The 21,100-nt window shown below is 30.6% G+C and overlaps 2 protein-coding genes across 4 annotated transcripts; both read right to left on the reverse strand.

Annotated features, from left to right (window-relative positions):
• Positions 1-1,021: 1,021 nt before the first annotated feature.
• Positions 1,022-6,066, reverse strand: LOC148194823 (lipid phosphate phosphatase 2-like). Its single transcript, XM_088097340.1, has 8 exons — positions 5,947-6,066; positions 3,857-4,079; positions 3,638-3,725; positions 3,441-3,550; positions 3,237-3,330; positions 2,404-2,592; positions 2,265-2,324; positions 1,022-1,707 (listed from the first exon to the last, which is right to left on the reverse strand). The coding sequence occupies exons 2-8, from the start codon at positions 4,070-4,072 to the stop codon at positions 1,496-1,498; spliced, it is 969 nt and encodes a 322-aa protein (XP_087953466.1). The 5' UTR covers positions 4,073-4,079; positions 5,947-6,066; the 3' UTR covers positions 1,022-1,495.
• Positions 6,067-12,773: 6,707 nt separating this feature from the next.
• Positions 12,774-18,729, reverse strand: LOC124828235 (lipid phosphate phosphatase 2-like). 3 transcript variants are annotated; one of them, XM_047301485.2, is made up of 9 exons: positions 18,575-18,729; positions 18,206-18,293; positions 17,287-17,511; positions 16,881-16,968; positions 16,246-16,355; positions 14,988-15,078; positions 14,295-14,483; positions 14,102-14,161; positions 12,774-13,177 (listed from the first exon to the last, which is right to left on the reverse strand). In XM_047301485.2, exons 2-9 carry the CDS (start codon positions 18,260-18,262, stop codon positions 12,981-12,983), a joined length of 1,017 nt encoding a protein of 338 aa, XP_047157441.1. In that variant the 5' UTR covers positions 18,263-18,293; positions 18,575-18,729; the 3' UTR covers positions 12,774-12,980. The 3 variants fall into 3 exon arrangements, with proteins under 3 accessions (XP_047157441.1, XP_047157440.1, XP_047157439.1); XM_047301484.2 differs by lacking the exon at positions 18,575-18,729 and adding an exon at positions 18,444-18,574; XM_047301483.2 differs by lacking the exon at positions 18,575-18,729 and having other exon boundaries at positions 18,206-18,433.
• Between the last annotated feature and the right edge of the window lie 2,371 nt (positions 18,730-21,100).

Genomic DNA, 21,100 nt, shown 5'->3' on the forward strand with positions numbered 1-21,100 from the left:
ATTTTCATTATTATTATCTTCTAAAAAAAAGTATGAGATAACATTTATATTATAAAATAATATAAGTATAACCATTATGTTCTTAATATTTATGTTAAAACTTCCATGAATGAAATCTTAAACGTTTAAACTCATACTAGTTAGCAGCTATTCTTATAGTTGGGATTTACAACCGTTATATTTGCTATCGTAGTGATGTCAAATTAAATTGAAAGCAATTTCTTTCCATCAAATAAAGAGAGACTAAATTAATAATTAACGGTTTATATATATATATATATATATATATATATATATATATATATATATATATATATATATATATACTTTCTTCGATTTTGTCTGTATTTGTTAGTAATTTTTTCTGTTTCCTTTTACGGTGGTGTGAAGTAGTGAGATTTTTATAGTAACGAATATTTTTATGCACTTATTTTTTTTTATACAGGTGAAGGGCGAAGTTCTAAATATCTTTAGACTTTGAAATTATCGATAGGTAATAGTTGTCCTTTTAGTCCATTTATTTTTCAAAATTCTGACACTTACATTTTGTTTTTAAAATTATAAAAAAAGATAATTCACGACAAATAATTAAGAAATCATGTGAAGGCTTTTGATGAATTCAAGTGATGAATCGTCAAACTGATTTTTTTGGATAGTAAATCATAATTTACATAAAATGGTAAGATTCATAATCAATAAAAAATACTACAAGTATTAATCAAGTAAATAAAAAGTGGTGGAAGGAGAAGATATCCAAAACGCGTATCTAACTATTTTAGTGATTTAACTCTAGTTAATCGTTTGTAGAAATCCCTATTATTTTTTATTAAAATTATATATTAAATAATAGCAATACAAGTATGAAACATCTTTTACGTACTTATCTTTACAGAGAATTAACTCACTATATTAAGACTTAAAATATTGTTGAACAGTAATTTTATACTAACCAATGGAGAAGCAGACAGTAATTTCATTGTTTTTAATTTATAGCTACTGTTAAAAAAGGATCAGAACTATATAGGTGACGATATAATAAAGCAAAAGACAATCACATAATGCTATAATACAAGAAAATAAAGTATGTTTATGCCAAACGATACAAAACTAAAGTATAATCTGTCCTAACTGAGTAATGTAAGCAAAAATTGAGTTACAAAAAGTAAGATAACTTCCTCAAAAAATATATTAAAATTTCTCGACCATTTTGAGTAGAGGAGTTCTAGAAGTTCTATTATTTTTCTCCCTTTCGTCATATTGCAAAGCAGCGTATAGTGTATACTTCAATCTTGGGAAAATAAAAGAGAACTAACATGACATCCCAAATTTTCAATCTAACAACCATGTTATCTTAAAAGCAAAGTAAAGGAATGGATTAATATCATTTAAAGGGACAAGGATCCTAAAATGGTTTATCTGCAACTGAAACTCACGAAGCCTATAATTTTTACAGATTATGGACATGTTGGTGATGTTTCCTATGTCTTTACGGCAGTCAATGTGTTCTTACATTTTGGGATGCTCCTAACATGGGGCTTGAATCCCAGCTGTTGACTCGTGTATCAGCATCATGTTGAGGTGGAATATACACAGATACAGCTTGAAGCTCAGAAGATTGCACATGATGAATCTCATTATTCACGGTAGAGGGCTGAGAACCATTACGAGTTTCAGCCAACATCTGGAAGTATGCGTGAGGTCCCCAACCTACACATACAATTATGTAAATACGCACACAATTGTGATCCAAACATTTTTCTTCAATATCTGAAGTAGAACCCATAAAAATCATCTCAGCCTGGCCATTTTGTTGAAAATTTAACAGAAACAAGATTGTCCAGCCCAAATTTTTATTGGATTGAGGCCTATGTTTGAAACTACGGCAAAAGCAATAAACTAAACTAAATTTTAAAATTATAACTATTTGGCATAAAAAAGTATGTTTCTATAAAACAAATTTAGACACAAACATGGAGAAGCGTATAATCATATTGAACGCTTCGGTAAATTATGAGTATTTACAAGTAACATATACGTCTTTTCTCAATTTAGATCAGACCCACATATTTTGATCAAGCCTGATTTGGCCTTGAAATTTCAGAAGCCGTATATTAACACATACTATGTCCCAAATGAGTGTAGCCTGAAATTTCAGAAGTGGCTAGACTGATTTGGGCTTGAAAAGGATTCAAATCAAATTACCACAACAACAATATTAACACATACTATGACGAGATGATGAAAGGAACAATTCATGGTCTTACCATCTAGATCGTAAGGAGGTGGATAGAATTGTAAGTAACAAAAGGAAGCAATTGTCGTCCCTGGTAAAAGAAAATCGTATCAGAAACTTTGCAAAAGGGTTTACTGAAATATGTAATAATATGGCAGCGATATACTAACCTATAAGACCTCCAGCAAACACATCTTGCCAATGATGCCAGTAATCATCAACACGAGAGACAGCAATCATAGCTGCCACGAGGACCGGTAAGAAAACGAGACAGAGCTTTGCAACATGGCCCCTGCGGTCAAATACCCTAATTTTACCAGATAGATACCAAGAAAGATAAACAAGACCAGCAAAGGACCCTGCATACAAAAGAAACATGTCATTTCTAAGATACTGACGACACAAAAGGTTGAGAAACTGAGGCATTTGATATATTTTTACCAATGATTTTATTTCCTGTTTACATTAAGATGGAAGGAAATGTTCAAGAAAACCTGAAAAAAATTAAAAATCTTTTGTTCACTATTTCCTTTCCAAGTTCGAACATCTTGGAAACGTAAACTACGAGAAAACAAAGTAGTATGTTTTGCAATTACAAATTAAAACAAAATATGTAATCAATCAATACCACGGTAGAATCCTTGGCTTATATTTTTTAACAAAGTAATATTTTTGTAGCCATTGAAAATGACTACAAAAATAGAACCGAACGCCACCTGAATATTTCAAAACATATCAAATGCCTTAACCTTTTGAAAGTAATATTGTTAATCAAGGCTGTACAAGAATTCCTAACAAATACTTTCCTTAATTTGAAACTAACTAATCTAAAACAATTTATACGCTTGTAGTGCTATTAGAATAGACGAATTTCATCGTGAACATACTGTGACATTGTAACTTGTATAGATATCTGGAGTCAATAAGTTCACCGAAATAAAAGCTTTTTCTGTCTGAAATATTACCTTTCGAAAAAAAGTTTAAGATTGTAAAGAGTACTTACAGGAAGTATGTCCGCTGGGGAAACTTTTGTGCCCTTCCTTAATAACACCCTTATCTCCAGTACAGCGAACATCACTTGTTACTGGATCAAACACCTGATCATGTCATGCACCAATGGGGCGTTTATTGAGTAGTTAACTACATAAAAGCTGTACATGTGACATTAAGTAGACTATCTAGGAGGTCAATAAAATTGAAAACCCACCCCTTTTCCATCAGGGAAACAACGCCAGAAGAAATCTGGCCTCGGCCGTCCTACACCATCCTTGATAGCATCAGTTATCACCGCAGTAATGAGTACAGAAAATAGAAGGCCTGAGATGCATCCGGTAAAAGGTTTAAGTATATCAAAGTGACGTGCAAATATGGACGAAAAAGGACTTGTAAGGTCCAGAAATTTACCCAATATAGCGTGGTGGAAGTCATAGACATCCTTTCGAATGAAATAATAAACGAGAAAAACGGCCAGTGGTAACAATATGGCTACTATCTGTTCAGGAATTATAATTCAAAATCTTATATCTTGAGTATCAACCAAGTCAAGGCTAAACAAAACATATAATATCAGTAATGAATAAATTTCTTTGAATTGAAGAAGCAATCCAAGGAAGCTAAATATACCGGAACGGCCCAAAAGGGAATAGTATTGCCTTTCAATGGGTATCTAAGGTCAGTCATCATCCCCTCCCCAACGAAACGGTGAAATGGCTCTATTATATTCAAGACAGCATCGATGATCACAAGAAGCAAAAGAATCAACCAGTCATGCATATGTATCCTTGCCACTCTAGTTCCATGTGATCTGATAGTATGCATACCCAACTGAATTTCTGGCATTATTTTTCTGCAATTGACAGGAAGTTTAGCAGGACTTGTGTTAAAAATTAAAGTGCCAAAAGAAGAACAGCAAGCACAGAAACAGAAGAGAGTACAGTACTAAAGAACAGGTCACAGTGATAAATATGTGTATACACACACTCATATATATATATGAAAACTTCTATTTATACATATATATCATGTTATAAAGTGACCGAATGCTTGTAGCATTGGTGGGATTAGATCCTAACAAAAAACAGCAGCCAAGCCTTTTAAGATCAAACAGCACCATAATGCACATCCATGAATAATATTTATAGAAAAACCAAAAACCTACAAGTCCTTATTAATTATATCACTAATCTCATAGTTTTTCTTTCTCCGTTTGCCTACGTTTGTAGAAACTAGGCTACCTTCTATCTGATCTATTTTCCTAATATAAAATTACTTTCATACGGGAGTGCCTTGGCCCAAGACGAAACAAAACTCCCACTCAACTCAAATATACAGCAAAACCATGTAATTTAAAGGCTGAAGATTTTCTTTTTCGAACGCTTGCTCCCATTGCACCCCATTTTTCAAAAGGTTGCACGAGACCTCGATTTCAGAGCTAGGTTTCATTTCATATGCTCTGATTGAAATACAGTTAAGTTTGGTTCAACGGAAAAGTAATGTGAGTGTAAAGTGAAGTTCAACATACTTCGGAATTCGGGATTTAACTGAAGCAAATGCAAATAGTAATTTTGGAACCAGAGGCCATTATGTAGTTAAGGTATATATTTTGTTACTGGTACGTAATAATATGCCTTGTATCAGTGTTTGATGAATATGGAATCACGGGGCAATGAATCACGGGACTTGGATTGCCCGTGTAGTCAGTTTTGACATTCATAATTCTGCCGTCATTATCAAGTAGCTAGCAAAACTTCTCTCTCTCTCACTGCAGAGAATTCTTATTCGTAATTACTTATCCTGGCTGTTGCCTTTATTGTTATGCTGTGGGATCTTATTACCAGTACTGTTCCAGTAATGTACTATTTATCTGAGATTTCAATTTTATATTAGGCAATTTCATCACCTGATTCTGTATCTTATTTACGGATTTTTCAACTGTTTTCCCACAAGAATGAAGCACGCGTGTACAGAACATTTCAACAGATATAATATAAATCTGGATTCAATCATATGATCCTTGAGTTATACATTCATACCGAAGATATATGCCACTAAACCTTATTAAGTCTGATTCTCTACCATCTCTCTCTCATCCTCTTGTAAAATCACATAATTATATTAAGAATACACACGTTCACATAGTTCATTTCAGTTTCAGTCACAAAATTCAAAAAGACACTCTGCCCTACCACATTCCCTTCTATAGTAAAATCACTATCTATAAAGACTACACGCTCAGCATAACAGAAAAAACTTGCAAGTAGTGTAAGTTATGGTCACAGCATCAGAATATCACATTGAACCCAAATTTTTATTTAAAAAATAAAAATGAAAAGCAAATACAGAGTTGCATCGATCTGGTCAGGATGTCTTCTATTTTTTACTTTCAGCAATTACAGCGACAGAAAATCAACGGTTTCTCATATTACTGCCATAATTATTACTCCGAAGTTAAAATCAAATCACATCAAATCAAAATCCGACAGGTGAACCACAGATCGAAAACAGGTTGGCTGTAAACTTTTTTTTTTCTTTTTCACTCGACGTGGTTTGAAGAATTACAGGAATTTTGAACTCCTGTTACTCAATTAGTAGTGGTTTTGAGTTAGAACAGAAAATAATAAAAGAAAAAAGAACATGCTCAGTAGAGTAGAGAAAGCGAGAAAGCCGTGTTTAGAAGAACAATGCAATAATACGAGAGAGAGTAGCGAACTCACCTGCAACTGCACGTGCACGAGATTCGACGCAGGCGAAGGAGAAAGAAAGAAAGAAGGCAGAAATATAGATGGGAGGAAGGAGGATTGTCTGCAAGGCCTATTTCAAAATGACAAAAAGAAGAAGGCGCGTGGGGATTATTAATTAAAAGGAAAACACTTTATTTATTACTTTTTTTTTTATCTTACCTTTTAATATTTAAGACCATCTCCAAAAGTATACCAATTAATCCGTGCTTTAACAAAATGTTAAACAAGAAAAACAGGGGAAAATGTAAATAAAGATATTATTATCTTCATATATACTACATAAGAATAAATATATTCTTATCTAATATATATTCATAATTTATTTATATTTATAACAATTATAATTACAATGTATAACGATATTCATAATTAACTTTGGGTAAATAAATTATATTTTTCTTTTACGTTTATTTATAAGAATTATGGTTAGTGAAAGGAGATAAACAAGATTTTAGAAAGAAAAAGTACACGAATGGTAAGTGGAAATCACTATCATGATGATATTCGGCATTTCTTAATTTGAAATTGAAACACAAACCTTTTATGTATAAAATTAATATAAATATTAAATATAGCTCGTTAAAAGTAAAATAAAAAGACAAAATATACGTACATATACAAACATCAATTTTTGCTAATATCTTTAATATTATATGACACAATAGATATTCTTCAATTTAATATAGATAATTTTTTTTTAATTTTCTTTTACATATATTCTTAAAGTAACAACAAAAGAGCTATCATAATTAACATAAAAAGGTTGAAGAAATTAATGAAACCAGAGCACACTGGGAAAAAAAACATGAGAAATAAAAAAGTTTAAAACATAAAAGAAACTTTTAGAAGGAAAAATACTCACCTTCTTCATATAGTTAAATCGAACATTTTCAAAACTTTGAATTCTATATATAACGAAATTTAATATAAACGTTAATTTTTAATCCCTTACAATAAAAAAACCAAAACAGAAAACATAAGCCAAACAACATCTTTATTTTCGTTAGTTTCAATTCAAAAGCGTTCTTAGAATTTCTTTTCTCGAAACATACTCAGAATTGTTTCTAGATCTTGTCTTAAACTAATGTAGCTGAAATGAAAGGTAAGTAAGCTAAAAGTTGATGTCGGACAAATAAAAAAGGAATCTAAATTCTAATTACACTCTTTCAACAAAACTATTTATGCTTTCAAGAAAATTAATACATTTCAAAAAACTATAAGATTAGATATAATTTCTATAGAATTTAATGTGTAATATTGAATCATTATTATTTGTTGGTAATTTGTTTTTTGTTTCTGAATAATGTGAATATAAAAAACAGGAAAAGATGAAGTGAAGAACCACATTCTCCGTTCACAAATAAACCCTTCACACGCTTTTGGGTTTTCCTTTTCTTCCTTTTGACCACTCATTCAATATTTGCATTACTGTTTCCCCTTTAGGAAGTACGTCCAAAGCTAGCGTGTAAGTTTGTCACATGGCAGCAAACACCCATTTTACTTCCAATTTAAATGTTCGAACACCTAAATACACTTTTTTTTTTTCAAAGGAATATGTGTCTTTTTTGAACATTAGTTCAACTACTTGGTATTTTTTTTGGTGATGACTATGATTATTTAATTTGTGGCGAAATATGTTGATGGAAAGTAGACGTTAGAGTGAGCTTATAAAAAAAGCAAAAGGGCAAAAGAAGGAGGAAGTTTATAGATGATGAAAAGGAGGATGAGATTGTCTTGTGGTCAGGCTTTAGGGGTGTAAAATAATAATACTAAATGAGACATTGGAACTCTCATTTCGTTAATGCTTAAGATGGATGAACCAAAAGAGACAATATAACGGGAAATAGATTCACAGTTTCAGAGTTTCAAAGGTTCCAAAAGTTAAGTTTCTCAGCTTCTCTTCAATAATATATTTTGATTGGCTTTGAATATTCACCTAAAAATAGAAATTGGGTGTATCATATCCCTATATATACCTAGCGTGTTTGGAGAAAACTGTCGACGGAATCGTGTGGGGGAACTGTATTTTCATTTTTGGATTAAATTTATTGCCCACTTTAGTCTTTTGAATGTTCAAGTTGTTCTCGCTTTCCATATTTTTTTTTTCTTGTTACTGGAAGTTATTAGTTTATCTTTCTAAAAATATTTACATTGCATTTGGTTTCAGAAAATTAAAGAGAGAAATGTATAAAAACATAGTGCAAATTTCATTAGGAAATTTCGGTGATAGTAGAAATTGGTCAAGGGATCACAAAATGGTGGTGAACATGTTTTGGGGATATGAATAAATTCAAAATGAATAGTACAAAATAGATAAAGCGATTGAAATTGAAGAAAAAAAATAATGAATGTATAGTTGATGAACAAATGTCATGAAAATTTAGAGTGGCAATGACAGAGAAACAAAAAGGTATAGGAAGATAACACGTCATTATGAAAATATTCAACTTTCCTCTTTCTCTTTTCTCGAATTAAGTTGTTTATAGAATTTTTTATTTTAATTTTTTACACTTTTAAAGAATTTTATAAAATTATTGGTTTAACGGGATTTCTTCAAAATGTACTAATATCAAGGGTAAAGTCTGGTATTTATTTAATATCAATTTTTTTAAAGAAAAAATGGTAATTTACACTGTTCTAATTTAGGGAGAAGTCTCCAAGTTTTAACTTTGTCTTATTTGTAATTCACATTATTGTAATCTATATAGTGCAATATTGAAGAGAAAAAAGGTGATGCTTCTTCTACAAGAAATCCAAAACATTGACCTTAAAACACAACACAGTTTTGCAACGGTTATGTTGAAAGTGTGGTGTTGAGAATGTTGGGAGTTTCTATTCCTTGATTTCCATTTGGTTGTCATACAGGATGACAAAAGACCAAAAGCTCGGTTCCTTATTATTTCCTAAAAGGAGTATGTGCTTAAAATATTTATGACTTTTGTTTGTTGTAAATGAAAATATTGATATTGTGACTTGCAGTGACTTTTTTTAGGAAGTATGAGTGAAATCATATTGATAGTTTTTAAATTTTGTTAGGGTGTAAATTTTTCATATTTTTAAATTATTAGACTTATTTTTTTTATATGTACATTAAATATAGTGTTTTTTAATTGACATTGAAATAAAACACATCAAATTATATAAATAATTTAAATATTAATAAGAAATATGTTATGTTTATAAAAAGGAAAAATCAATATCTTTTATTTTTATAATTTAAAATATTATTTAATGTCTTATCTCACTCAAATTTTTTTACATAGTCTTAATAGAAAAAGAATAATAATACTTTAATAATATTTTAACATCATTTATATGTTATTTTGTGATTAATTATGTTTGTGTTTATAATTATTATTATTAATAATGAAATAATTTTAAATCAATTACAATATTAAAATGTTATTAAAATGTTGTAAAAAAAAATATTCTCAAAGAAAAATATTAGAAAACTTCAGTTTTAATCATATATATGACCTTGCTAACGTGTGAACTCAGTTTGCAGCGACGGCCGAAGCTAACTGCATACTGTGCGAAACTTAATGGAAGACGCGTTGAGTGACATATATGATGGTACAATCCCCACATCATGCCTTCCCCAGATAATCGAAACTTACCTAAACCATTCACTGTATTTATTATTTATTATACTTTTAATTCTTTGACAAGTTATAGGACAACACTGTTTCTAAATAACAAATTCTAAAATCAGATTTTGTCAAATATTAGTTTATCATCACTTATTTATCAAAGAATTACGTCATTAAATTAACCAATCTATTAAAAACAAAAATCAAAACGAGTTATGTTTGCTGCACTGAATAAATTTGTACTGAACAGTCTTAAAAGCACTTTCTAAAGCATGTTGTACTTAGAAAGACTATTCTGGAAGAAATATCTGATGATTTTAGAGAAAAGGAAAACCCGTGTGATTAAAATATGAAAATAAATAATAATAATAATAATAATATAAGTAAAAGAGTTACTGTACATAACTTTTATCATGATCAGCTAATCACGAAAACAGAAATTGTTTTGATTGTGAGTGTAATTTGAAAAATAAATAAAGCATAACCAGCAATATGTTATGCAATCCTCTGACCAGCATTAGAAATATTTTTATTTTCACTTTCTTATTTTTTATAATACATGCAAGATTAATCATTTTTGACTCATCCATATTTAGCCTGCATAAATAAGATCAAATAGACTGACTTGCATAAAAATTATAAATTAATTAATTCTGTTGATCAATCTCAGTATGCACTTTACTGACAAATAAAATAAAAACTCACGTTTAAAATGAAACCACAACACAATAGATCAAATTCTTACTGTGATTTTTTTTAATGTGAGATGTGGTTTGTCTAATTCATGCAAGTTGTAAATATGTAAAATAAATTTAAAGAAAATAATTAAGTACATTTTTAATTTATAACCTATAACTTAGTGAAATTGATTGTTTTTTTTTTATTTCAAAGTTTGATGATTCTTAAATTTTAAAAATAAATAAATATAATCTTTATCATTTAGGCTGTGTTCACCTGTGCTGAATTTATCGTTGACGTAAATTGGCGAGTGATGATTTTAAAATTTTATGTGTTCACTTGAAGTGAAGTGCATGGATCGAATTGAAGGGAATTGCAAGATTGTTTTACTTTTCAGTCACTCGCAAATGTGAAGCGATTTAAAGGGGTGAAATACACTTTGTCTGAAATGCCCCTGTGGTTAAAATATTTCCAAATGAATATACGCTTAAAACAACTATCCAATTGCACTGCATCTTTTTAAAATACACAACTTTCACTGTGCATTCATTAGTTGAAGAAAGCTCGCGTTGGAAGAGGAGAAAGAAGACAAAACTCAGGTGAGGTTTGTGACACCCGGGCACTGAGACGAGGGCGTGGAGTGATGCCGGTGCAAGAGGCATGGTGCAAGGGGCACAGACAAGGAGCGGCTCCTGGCAGGCTTCGAGTGGAAGGGACACATGGATGAATCAAACATACACCGGAATAAGAGGGATCTGGAGACTGTATAGGTATGGGACTACACAGTTGAAGGATAGCTTAAAGGGATTGATTTGGCTACTCATATCACCAAAATGTATTTGCTTTTCCGTAGCCTGACCCATAAGAACTCCATGATTAAGCGTGCTTGGCCTGAAGCAATTTAGGGATGGGTGACCTTTTGGGAAGTTTTCCCAGAAAAGCGACATAATCTCACCCACTTCACCAGCATCGGGAACTGGTTCTTCAAGCCGCCGTAAGAGTTGAAGCACGCCATGAAAACCACGTTGTGTCGTCGCGGAGGTTTTGAAGGACGCAGGGAGGGAAACGTGCGAATGATAAAGTCTTCTACATAGTTGAAGATTTTCGGAAGGCCAAGAGTCCCAAGTTAATAGCCATCCGAAAATGTAATTGAAATATATTCATGGGCCTCAACCTAATCATTAAAATAAATTCATTTTACTAAATTATTATTTTCTTACTTTTTAAAAATTAATTTTGATCATTATTTTTAATTTTTTACTCTTTATAAACATTTTTACAATTAAGTATAACATTAACAATTATCATTTTATATTAATTTAATAACTATGGGCATTTTTGTAATATTTAATTTCTACCAATTAAACCATTTTTTTAAAATTGTCACATCAATCAAATCCTACATTAATTTTCACAAACTTTACCTCTAAATTCACTCTCAATTACCTCAAAATCCACTCAAGTAAACACAAAAAAATTTACCCTGAAACGTTTACTTGTGGTTTTGAAATAGAGGTATTTGCAATGAAAGTAGGAGGTGCGAAAAACAAAATGGATCTCTCTAATAAATCAAACAATTATTCAAAAAACTTAGGCTGTGTTTAATTTAAAAGATTAATGAGAGAGAGTGAAGGGATGAATTTAAAGATGAATTGATTGTTGCTTGTTTGAGCGGATTTGAAGATGGATTTAAAAGTAAAATTTTGTAAAAATTAATGTAAGATTTGACCGTTACAATAAATAAAAAAATTGTTTAATTGATAGAAATTAGAATTATTAAAATATCATTAGTAATAATAAGAATAATATAAAATTGTAATTGTTAATATTATATATAATTGTAAAAATTATTATAAGAGGAGAAAAAAATAAATTTAATTTTTAACACGAAAAAAGTTGTATTATTATTATTATTTTATTATTATTTAATTATATCATTATTTTTATTATATATTATAAAATATTGATCATCAAACAACAGCACTGAGCATGATATATTTATAAAATAGGATATTTATATAAAATTAATTAATATACACAGTAAATACTTCCATCTCTTCTCCCTTTTCTCAAGATTAATTCCCTCAAATCATGTCTCCCAATTCTTCAGTTCCAATTTCTCACAATTCCATCTTCTTGAAGAGTACATCAGCGAAAGTAAACACAGGTTTCTTTCTTCTTTCCCATTACCACACGTGAGACAGCTTCTATCACCAGCGTCAAATCACTGCAGCGCCTACCATAAGTGTGTCTCGCCACCACGCCAGGATTGGAGTCATTGTTGAAATTATTTTTGACTTACAAAGTTACTACAAATTTTGTACTGGAGTCATTGTTGCAATTATTTATCTTCAACGGTATATTAAGATAAACAATATTAAGTGTTCTTAAAAGATAGATGTCAATGTATTAAAACAGACTAAAACGTTGAACCTGTACCTCACTTACCGCACAAATAAAGGAGTACAGTTCCCAGGGTAACTTTTCTTCTTATTTAGGTAAAAAAGGATTCCATTTTTTAAACAAAAAAAATTTGCAAATCAGGTGCCATCTATTAACATGATCTTATTCAGCGGAAAGCAGCCGCCATTTTTCATCTTTACAGTGGCAGTGCCAATAATAATAATAATGAGAATGCATGAACAACAGAAACTTGACAAGTTGCTAAATCTAGGAGAGTATACACAAAAGTAAGGAAGCAGAGGAAGAAGATTAGAGGAAGACATGACTGCTATAAGATTACTTGTTTTCCATTTCCATGGCTTCCAAGGTTGGGCTACGAAAAGGGTAAGGCGTAAAGGTATCACCATTTCTCCTTGGTTCTTGATTCGTAACCCCTTCCTCCATCGCCTGCACAACGGGCGACTCCCTATCCGTGTTTCCATTGTTGCCTCGTGATTCCTCCATTGCTCGGAAATATGCATATGGACCCCATCCTGAAAAAAAATTAAAATAAAGCAGTCTTAAAAGCAGAGACATGACTCAAATCAGTACTGTGTTAAGAATCACTCTCTATGAATTTTCGACCACATGAAATGCTGCTAATTAAACATAGGCAAACATTTTATGATTAGGCAAACATTTTATGATGGGAAACCCGAAATTTCTACTCTCAAATGACCAACATGAATGTGAAAATTCTTAATCCATTCAAAGATATTCAAAAATTATATTGTAGAAAAACCCGCTCTTGTTCTTAAACCGATCCTTAAGGTCTCTTGACTGATTTATTAGCATCTCTATAAAAATATAAGTGTTTTTAAGATTTCAATCAACTTGCCAAATTTCAAGATACACAAAAATGAGAAATTTTTTTGTTCAATATTCTGTTTTACAGAGAAGATAGAAATAAATTAAATTACTAAAAGGGAAAATAAAGTAAAATTTCTAAGTATTTAATTAAAGAAAAAACAAATAAAAGATAAAAAAAAAGAGTAAATTTCAATGTTTTTTATTCTTTTCCAATGAATAACCTACATTAGTTTTGATATTTTCCATCTAACTCCATATATGTAACCGAAGATACCTTAAGTCTACTACAGACTATTTAAAGAAGTGATTTATAAGGAGGCTTTTAAATAAGTTTTAAAAAAACATGATATCACCAAGCCATACAAATGAAGCTACATGTTGAACACAAATCAGACTCAGATCCGTAGATATTAATTTGATTAACTTATCGAATCAAATCTAGTATATATAAAGTACAATCTACTGCTCATTGAAATCAAAACCTTATTAATCGATAAATGATAGACTGAGTATAATGCAAAATAAAAAAGCATGCAAAATCAAAGATATAAACAACATTTGTCTTGCTGCTCTGATGATATTAATCATGAATAAGATAGAGGTGTTACCTTCATTACTATAGGGGGCAGGGAAGAACTGCATATAGCAAAAGGTTGCCACGACTAAACCTGAAAGAAATATCACACACAGTCAGAAGAGTTTCACTTTTATTTAAATTTTTTAAAATGACCTCTGATATTTAATACTTTGGTGTGATATTTAATCCATTCATAGCCTTTTTATAGTTCATAAAAAACAAACCCAGAAGTCCTCCTGCAAACACATCTTGCCAATGATGCCAATAGTCATCCACTCGTGAGATTCCAACCATGCAAGCAGTAAGAAGAGGAAGAAAAACAATGCATAATTTTGCTATGTGCCCTTTTTGATCAAAAGCTTTAATCTTTCCCGATAGGTACAGAGAGAGAAAACCTAAACCGGCAAAGGACCCTGCAGAACAACATTTATCAGAAAAAGACTTATATGCAAACAATTTTCAATACAAATGAGCTAATAATATGATGAATAATTAATTTTCCGATAAATTAAGTAAAATAATATTTACTAATTTCTCAATCTTTAGTCTTTCTATTATTAAAAGCAAGGTCGCTTTTAGCTAAAATTATATTTCTAATATAATTATAATGAACATTACGAGAAATATAATTCAATGCTCAGATTCGACCTGTCTACATAGTAAAATGCATTGTTATTTACCATTGCTCACACCAAAACAGGCACAAAAAGAAGGGGACCACCCAGCACAACGAAAATTGTGAAAGGTTTGGTACAGTTGGATATTCTCATCCCGAAAACCAGCTTTTTGGTTAAATTAATTGTGTTTTATCATGTGAAATATCAGAGTAGTTCTAAACTTGATTCCAAAGAAATACCAAAATTGAAACAAGTAAGCTATTGAATCTAAGTTTTGTATAAATAATAATTGATACTCACATGACGTATGGCCGCTTGGGAAACTTTTGTGTCCTTCTTTTATATCGCTCTCCTTGCCATGACATACCACATCTCCCCATTTATCATAATTCTGTAAAAGTTAATCAAAGAGAAAACGATTAACAAAGAGCCATTTCTTTAGCAGCTACCCACTGCATAAAATGACAGATATACTTTTCTAGAAGCATCTGACAGCTCTTATCCACATGACAGACAAAAGCATCGTGTAACCAAGAAGATTTGAGAAGACACAAAAGTGGATTTAGAATAGATTTTAATCTGGATGCTCTTAACAAGAGATGCACGTCCCATAACGGTCTTATCCTGTGAAGGAACTGAATCCCTGCTGTTAGTTTTCGAGCTGTGCAAAATTCTTAAAGCATAAAATTGTTATTAGCAAAATTAATTTACTATTTTAAAATAGAAGTTGATTTTTAAATGAAGTTATTTTTATATAACTGTAGATTCCTTGTTCAGTGGTAAGAGGGTATAAAAACATTTTGGCTAAGACTATGTATCTCACCTGATGTAAGTATTAAAGTGAGGTAACCACGAGATTAATTTTGTTGGGAATTAAGTGTTACTAAAACTTATTTCTTAATAAGAAATAATAATCTATTTTACAAAATATTAATATAAAATGCTTTGATTATATTTTGTTCACCACTTATAAGTGAATAGGCTATCATTGACATAAAACTTATACCAAGATGAATGATTCGGTAGCAAACCAATAGAAAATCTATGCACATAAACTCTCGTCTCAAGTCAATGAGGCAAAACTGCCGGTGTAAAGTCTTGTACTAAGTTAATTAATTCAATTACGAATTAATACTTATAATGATACAGAACACTCAACCATGAGTAGATGAGGAAAAAAATGTGTATATATATATATATATATATATATATATATATATATATATATATATATATATAAGATTTTGTACTAAAGTAATTCGGTTGGCGACCGATTCTAAGATTATAAAAAAATGTTAACTATAACTTTTTGTCAACAAGTAAATTATATTTTTTATGAAGAAAAATATGATATGTAATGCTATTAAAACATTTACATTATAATTTGTCGTGAGAGTTTTGTTCTTATTTAGGATTTAAGTTCAACATTCTCAGCATGCCTATTAGTTTTTACCAGAACAAGAAGTAACACGGTAACAATTAGCACAGGAAGTGTAGATGATGGAGATCCAGATTCATAAGGGTAGCTATTGTGACATAAATTATAGCAGTTGCGTACCTCCACTCCATCGGGGAAGCAACGCCAAAAGAAGTCTGGCCGAGGCCGGCCAACTGCATTTTTTATAGCATCGGTTAAGACTCCAGTGATCAAAACTGCAAATAACAAGCCTGTGGTACCAAGTAACGAAGCACATTAACACCGATTCACCAATCTCTCAACTAACAGATCTATAATATATATATATATATATATACCCAGGCAAGGTATATATCTTTTTTCAACAAAACTACCAAAATCTTTATATCTTTAATAAAATGGCTTTATTCTAAGACTTTATTTAGTTATTTAATAATATATTAATTTAAAATATATCCACAGTCAAATATTATTTTGAAATGCAATTCTTATGTTTAACTATTTTAACAAATTGAGTAGAATGGATTACTTTGAATTACATAAAACTCTAAACTTATTATTTAAGGTCTACAGCAACTTTTCGTATTGAAAAGATAAAGACAATGTAAGCGTGGCCTAAAAAATTTTAACAATTCCTTTTCTTCCTTAAAACAAACTTTTATACAGTTTCATTTTCTTTATTGAGTTGTTTCAAATATTAAATCAAAGCAAAATGAATCATCAGATCTCGACTAAAATACTCTTCACTAGGATGCATGACAAAGGCAAAAGGTTACCTAGAACACTGTGGTGTAAATCGTATACATCTCTCCTGCGCATATAAAATAGAAGGAAAACGGCCATTGGCAACAGAACCGCATATAACTGGTCATTAGAGGAAGAACAAATAATTAGTTAAAATTTTTAGTACCAAATAAAACTAAGCTATGTCATAAAGAAGACGTGCAGGAAGCAAACAATGCAGGAACCTCTCATTATTTTCTATCATCTCTTAGACAAAATTTCCCAGGACCAAGACAAAAAAATACATGTTTTATAACGAAACAATTAAATACTTAAAAGTTGAGTAGGTATAAAAATGAACCCAAAGGCAAACTAATAATCCCATAGACTAGGAAGCAACCTACTGAACTTTTACTTCAAATTTCTATGCAGTAAAAAAAAGAAATAGAAAACACTTACAGGAACAGCCCAAACTGGCACCGTGTTTTCTTGCATAGGATATTTAAGGTCTTCCATCATATCCCTTCCCACAAAGCGATAAAATGGTTTGATGACAAAAAGGACAACCTCTATCACTATAAGAAGCAACAAAATAAGCCAATCACGAACGTGATTTCTTGCAAGTGCGGCTCCATGGGACTTGATAGTATGAGCCGAGGGATCAATCGGCAGCCTCATCCCTCCCTGTCCCCCACATAATGAACAATCCAGAAATTAAACATCTATCTAAATTGGGAGTAAAGTTGAGCAAGAAATTATTGGCACTGCACATGCATATATACTAGCTAGCCCACAAGGCAGTACATACTTATTACCGTTGTAAGCATTTTCATTTTCCACCACATCACATGATTGGTTTTACCCCCAAACAGGGATAAATCTGGCTGGCAAAAGTCATGATTCAAAATTATGGTTCACAATCATAATTACACCAACAACTTCAATGTTTTCTGGAATCCAAACTCAGTTACACATTGCCTACATTTATCGAGGTTTTTGAAGTCACCGTCATGCATAAAACTAATTTTTTCAATGGCTTTCAGAAACAAAATAATGATTTCCTAAAGGTATTACTAGTTTGACAATGAGTAATGAAATACAAAACAGAGTTGTGGATAAAAATTCAATGCTCCAGAGCCACAGGAAGAATTTCTAAAAATTGACACAAAAATTTTGATTTTATTTTCTGTGGACTCTTTTCATATAACTTTTTAAAGTATCCTCTGACAGTTTCATCTCATGCCATTACACTGGTTAACCAACGTCTTCTTGAGAAATATGAGGATGAAAGAACAAAATTAAACAGAGTACTACCACAGCATAGAAGAAAACGAAACCAAAGAAAACTGAAAAGAGTAAAAGAGAGAGAATTAACAACCCGAAATGACGCCCAAAACCTTTGGAAAGAAGAGGAACCCTGCGAAGCCGACGCCATAGTAGAGAATTTACAAACAGCAGCGACTAAACTGTGATTATCATCACGCACACAAATGAGAGAAAGTGAGAGTAAGAGTCTTATCCCAAACAGAGAAACAGATAATAAAAAAGTATGAATAAATTAGGGAGAAAGGAATTGGAGTGTAAGTGGAGAAACATCAACTTCTTCTGTCTGTTACCTTTTGAAAAGCCACAAATGTTTCAGTGAGGGAAAGAAATATTGAAAATATTTTCTGAATTTATTTTATCACAAGAGAAAACTGTTGCTTACAATTGAAAAGTAGAAAACACTCTAAATAGAATAACTCACCGCTTTGAAATGAAATGAAATGGCGGGTGCTGTTATGGAGCAGTTGCTGTTGAATCCAAATTCTAGATCCCAGGTAACTAACTCCTTCTGAGGAAATTTGATTTTCAATTAAAAATTAATTTTGCGTTCCAGATGAATTATCATTTATTTATTTTTATAAACTGAGTTTTGACCATAAACTTTTCAACAATAATGATATTATATTTTGTTGAACAAATCCAACAGATCAACCAAATAATGGAACATGGTATAGTCTTTGTTATAATAAATTGCTGTAGAAAGTTGTTATCTAAAATTTCAAAAAAGAAACAACTAACTAATTTATTTTGTTAATAATAATAATAATTATTATTATTAAATAGGTATATGTTGAAGTGAAATAGATTATAAGTACATGAATTAGAAACAAAATTTGAAAAAATATGAAGAGATTTTAATTTAATAATGAAATTATTAAAACTATTCAATTTGTATGGTAGTCAAAACGTCGACATCATCCATTTGCAAAATGGGGTCCGATGAAGTTAATCAGACTATATATTAAAGGTCCTACAGCTCAACCTTGTCATATGGGACCACTATAATATATGAAATAATGTCAACTTTGAGAGTATTATTACAAAATTCAAACAGTATCATTCATAAGGATTTATGCATAGTGAAATTGTATTTTTAATTTATATCATGTCCCTCATAAATCAAATTTAAATATAGATAAGTATAGCTCACTTTCTAAGCAACATCTGTGTAAAAAGAGTAATTTAATTAAAAAAAAAACATTATTTGAAGAGGATTGGCAACTTATTGACTCATCCATTTTGGTTTTATTTTTCACTTATAAATTCCTTTATTCCCGGTCCAGAAGATCTTAACTTAACCAATGAAACAACACCACATACCTCTTTCCACCTTACAAATATAACAGTTGTACAATATTTACTTTTTTTTAATACATTATTCAAATACAATTTAAATACCTTAATGTTGTATAATATTTTTAAAATGATGAGGTCAGAAAATATATTGTGAGTGAATACAAGAAGTCAAGATTTGAAACGCCCACAAGAGAATGGTGTTATAGACAAATTATTCCATGCTAGAACACTTAACCATCTCCACCAAATACGAAAATCAGCAGCAGACGTTTGAAGAGACAACTTTGATGTCCCAAAAATAAAAGTCACCAAACCGAGGCTTAGTGTTGACCCTTCTTTCTCACCCCCTAGTTCTGGATTGGTTGCTGCCAAAGATTTTTTTGGCCTTAAAGACAACTTGATTATATAAGCACAACATGTTTTAGTGCTTTTCTCTGTGTCTGTCTTGTTCTAATACCCAATAATTACTTTTCTAATTGATATGTAATATGTAATTAAAAACATTGATTAACTAGTGTTTCATAAGTAATGTATGTGTGTATACAATCTCACCACATCTTTTGTAGTCAAAATCAAGTTAATGACCAAATGGAAATTAGTGTCTGCTACAAAATGTTTTCACCAGAAGGGAAAACAAAATATCTTTGAAACTTTGGTTTTAATTTTTACACTGTTCTAGAAAATTAAAATTAACTGCTTAAATTTTTATGAAACTGGAAAATATAAGGCTTGGTTCATTGTGGAATTTACATCTGTAACAAATGAACTCTACAGAATTATTTTAAGAGAATGAATCTCAAATTTATAAAATCAGTTTGTCAATTGAAGTTTGTACTTATTTGTACATTATAATTTTATTATATATTTAATTAATGTGAAATAAAAAAATGCTTATGAGTGAGATTAGATGGATAAAAAAAATCATCTCAACCTTTTTTTGTAAAAGAGCATGTACAGCTTAAATCAATTAGCCATTATAAAAATGTTATGGAATATGTATGCAATTATTCACTTTACGCAAAAAAAAATTGTGTTATTATTCTTTTTTTTTTGTTTGAAAATATTCTTTAGTTTTGTTTTATTCTATTAGCCAAAGTTATTTCAGCTCCTTTTTTCTTAAGTAAAAAGTTTCCTTCACTGTTAAATTGTGCAATTGGGCCTTGTTGAAGATGAATATGTGAATATGGACTGTAAGGTCAGCCCAAAATGATTTTGGATTAATTGTTGTAACTTCAGTGGATTGGGTTAGGTATTTTTTATTTTTGTTTTTTTTATATTTGGACTCATTGCAACGTGATTGTTGTTCTTCTAGTTATATAATTCTTATAAGAAAAAGGAAAGCAAAAAAGACATTCGCAGACTTACATAAGCAAGGTTGAAAACCAAAAGGACAAACAAGCCGAAACCAAAAAAACATGGGACAACCAATTCCAATTTGAATTCAGTTCTCTTTTCACTCATTTTTAAGTAATAAATATGAATGATGGATTGTGAATATACCTTACCCTGAATTTCTGTATGGCAGCTTTTGTTGATCTGGGTTTGTTTTGTTATAGTTTTTTATTTATTTTTTTTTTCAGAATAAAAAGGCTTTGTGATGAAATTTGACTAAATTGTAATTTTGGTAACAATAATTTGAAAATTTGAAAAT

Source organism: Vigna umbellata, chromosome 8 (genome assembly GCF_029865625.1).
Source record: "Vigna umbellata cultivar VRB3 chromosome 8, Vumbellata_1.0, whole genome shotgun sequence".
NCBI lineage: Eukaryota > Viridiplantae > Streptophyta > Magnoliopsida > Fabales > Fabaceae > Vigna > Vigna umbellata.

Coding starts and splice junctions, on each gene's coding strand:
- LOC148194823 (XM_088097340.1), bottom strand. CDS start 4,072: ATGCCAGAAATTCAGTTGGGTATGCATACTATCAGATCACATGGAACT. Junction 2,593..3,236: donor CCCCAGCGGACATACTTCCT/GTAAGTACTCTT, acceptor TTTTGTATGCAG/GGTCCTTTGCTGGTCTTGTT. Junction 1,708..2,264: donor ACCTCCTTACGATCTAGATG/GTAAGACCATGA, acceptor TTGTATGTGTAG/GTTGGGGACCTCACGCATAC.
- LOC124828235 (XM_047301485.2), bottom strand. CDS start 18,262: ATGGCGTCGGCTTCGCAGGGTTCCTCTTCTTTCCAAAGGTTTTGGGCG. Junction 17,512..18,205: donor GGTTTTGGGCGTCATTTCGG/GTTGTTAATTCT, acceptor TGTGGGGGACAG/GGAGGGATGAGGCTGCCGAT. Junction 15,079..16,245: donor GCTTCCCCGATGGAGTGGAG/GTACGCAACTGC, acceptor TAACTTTTACAG/AATTATGATAAATGGGGAGA.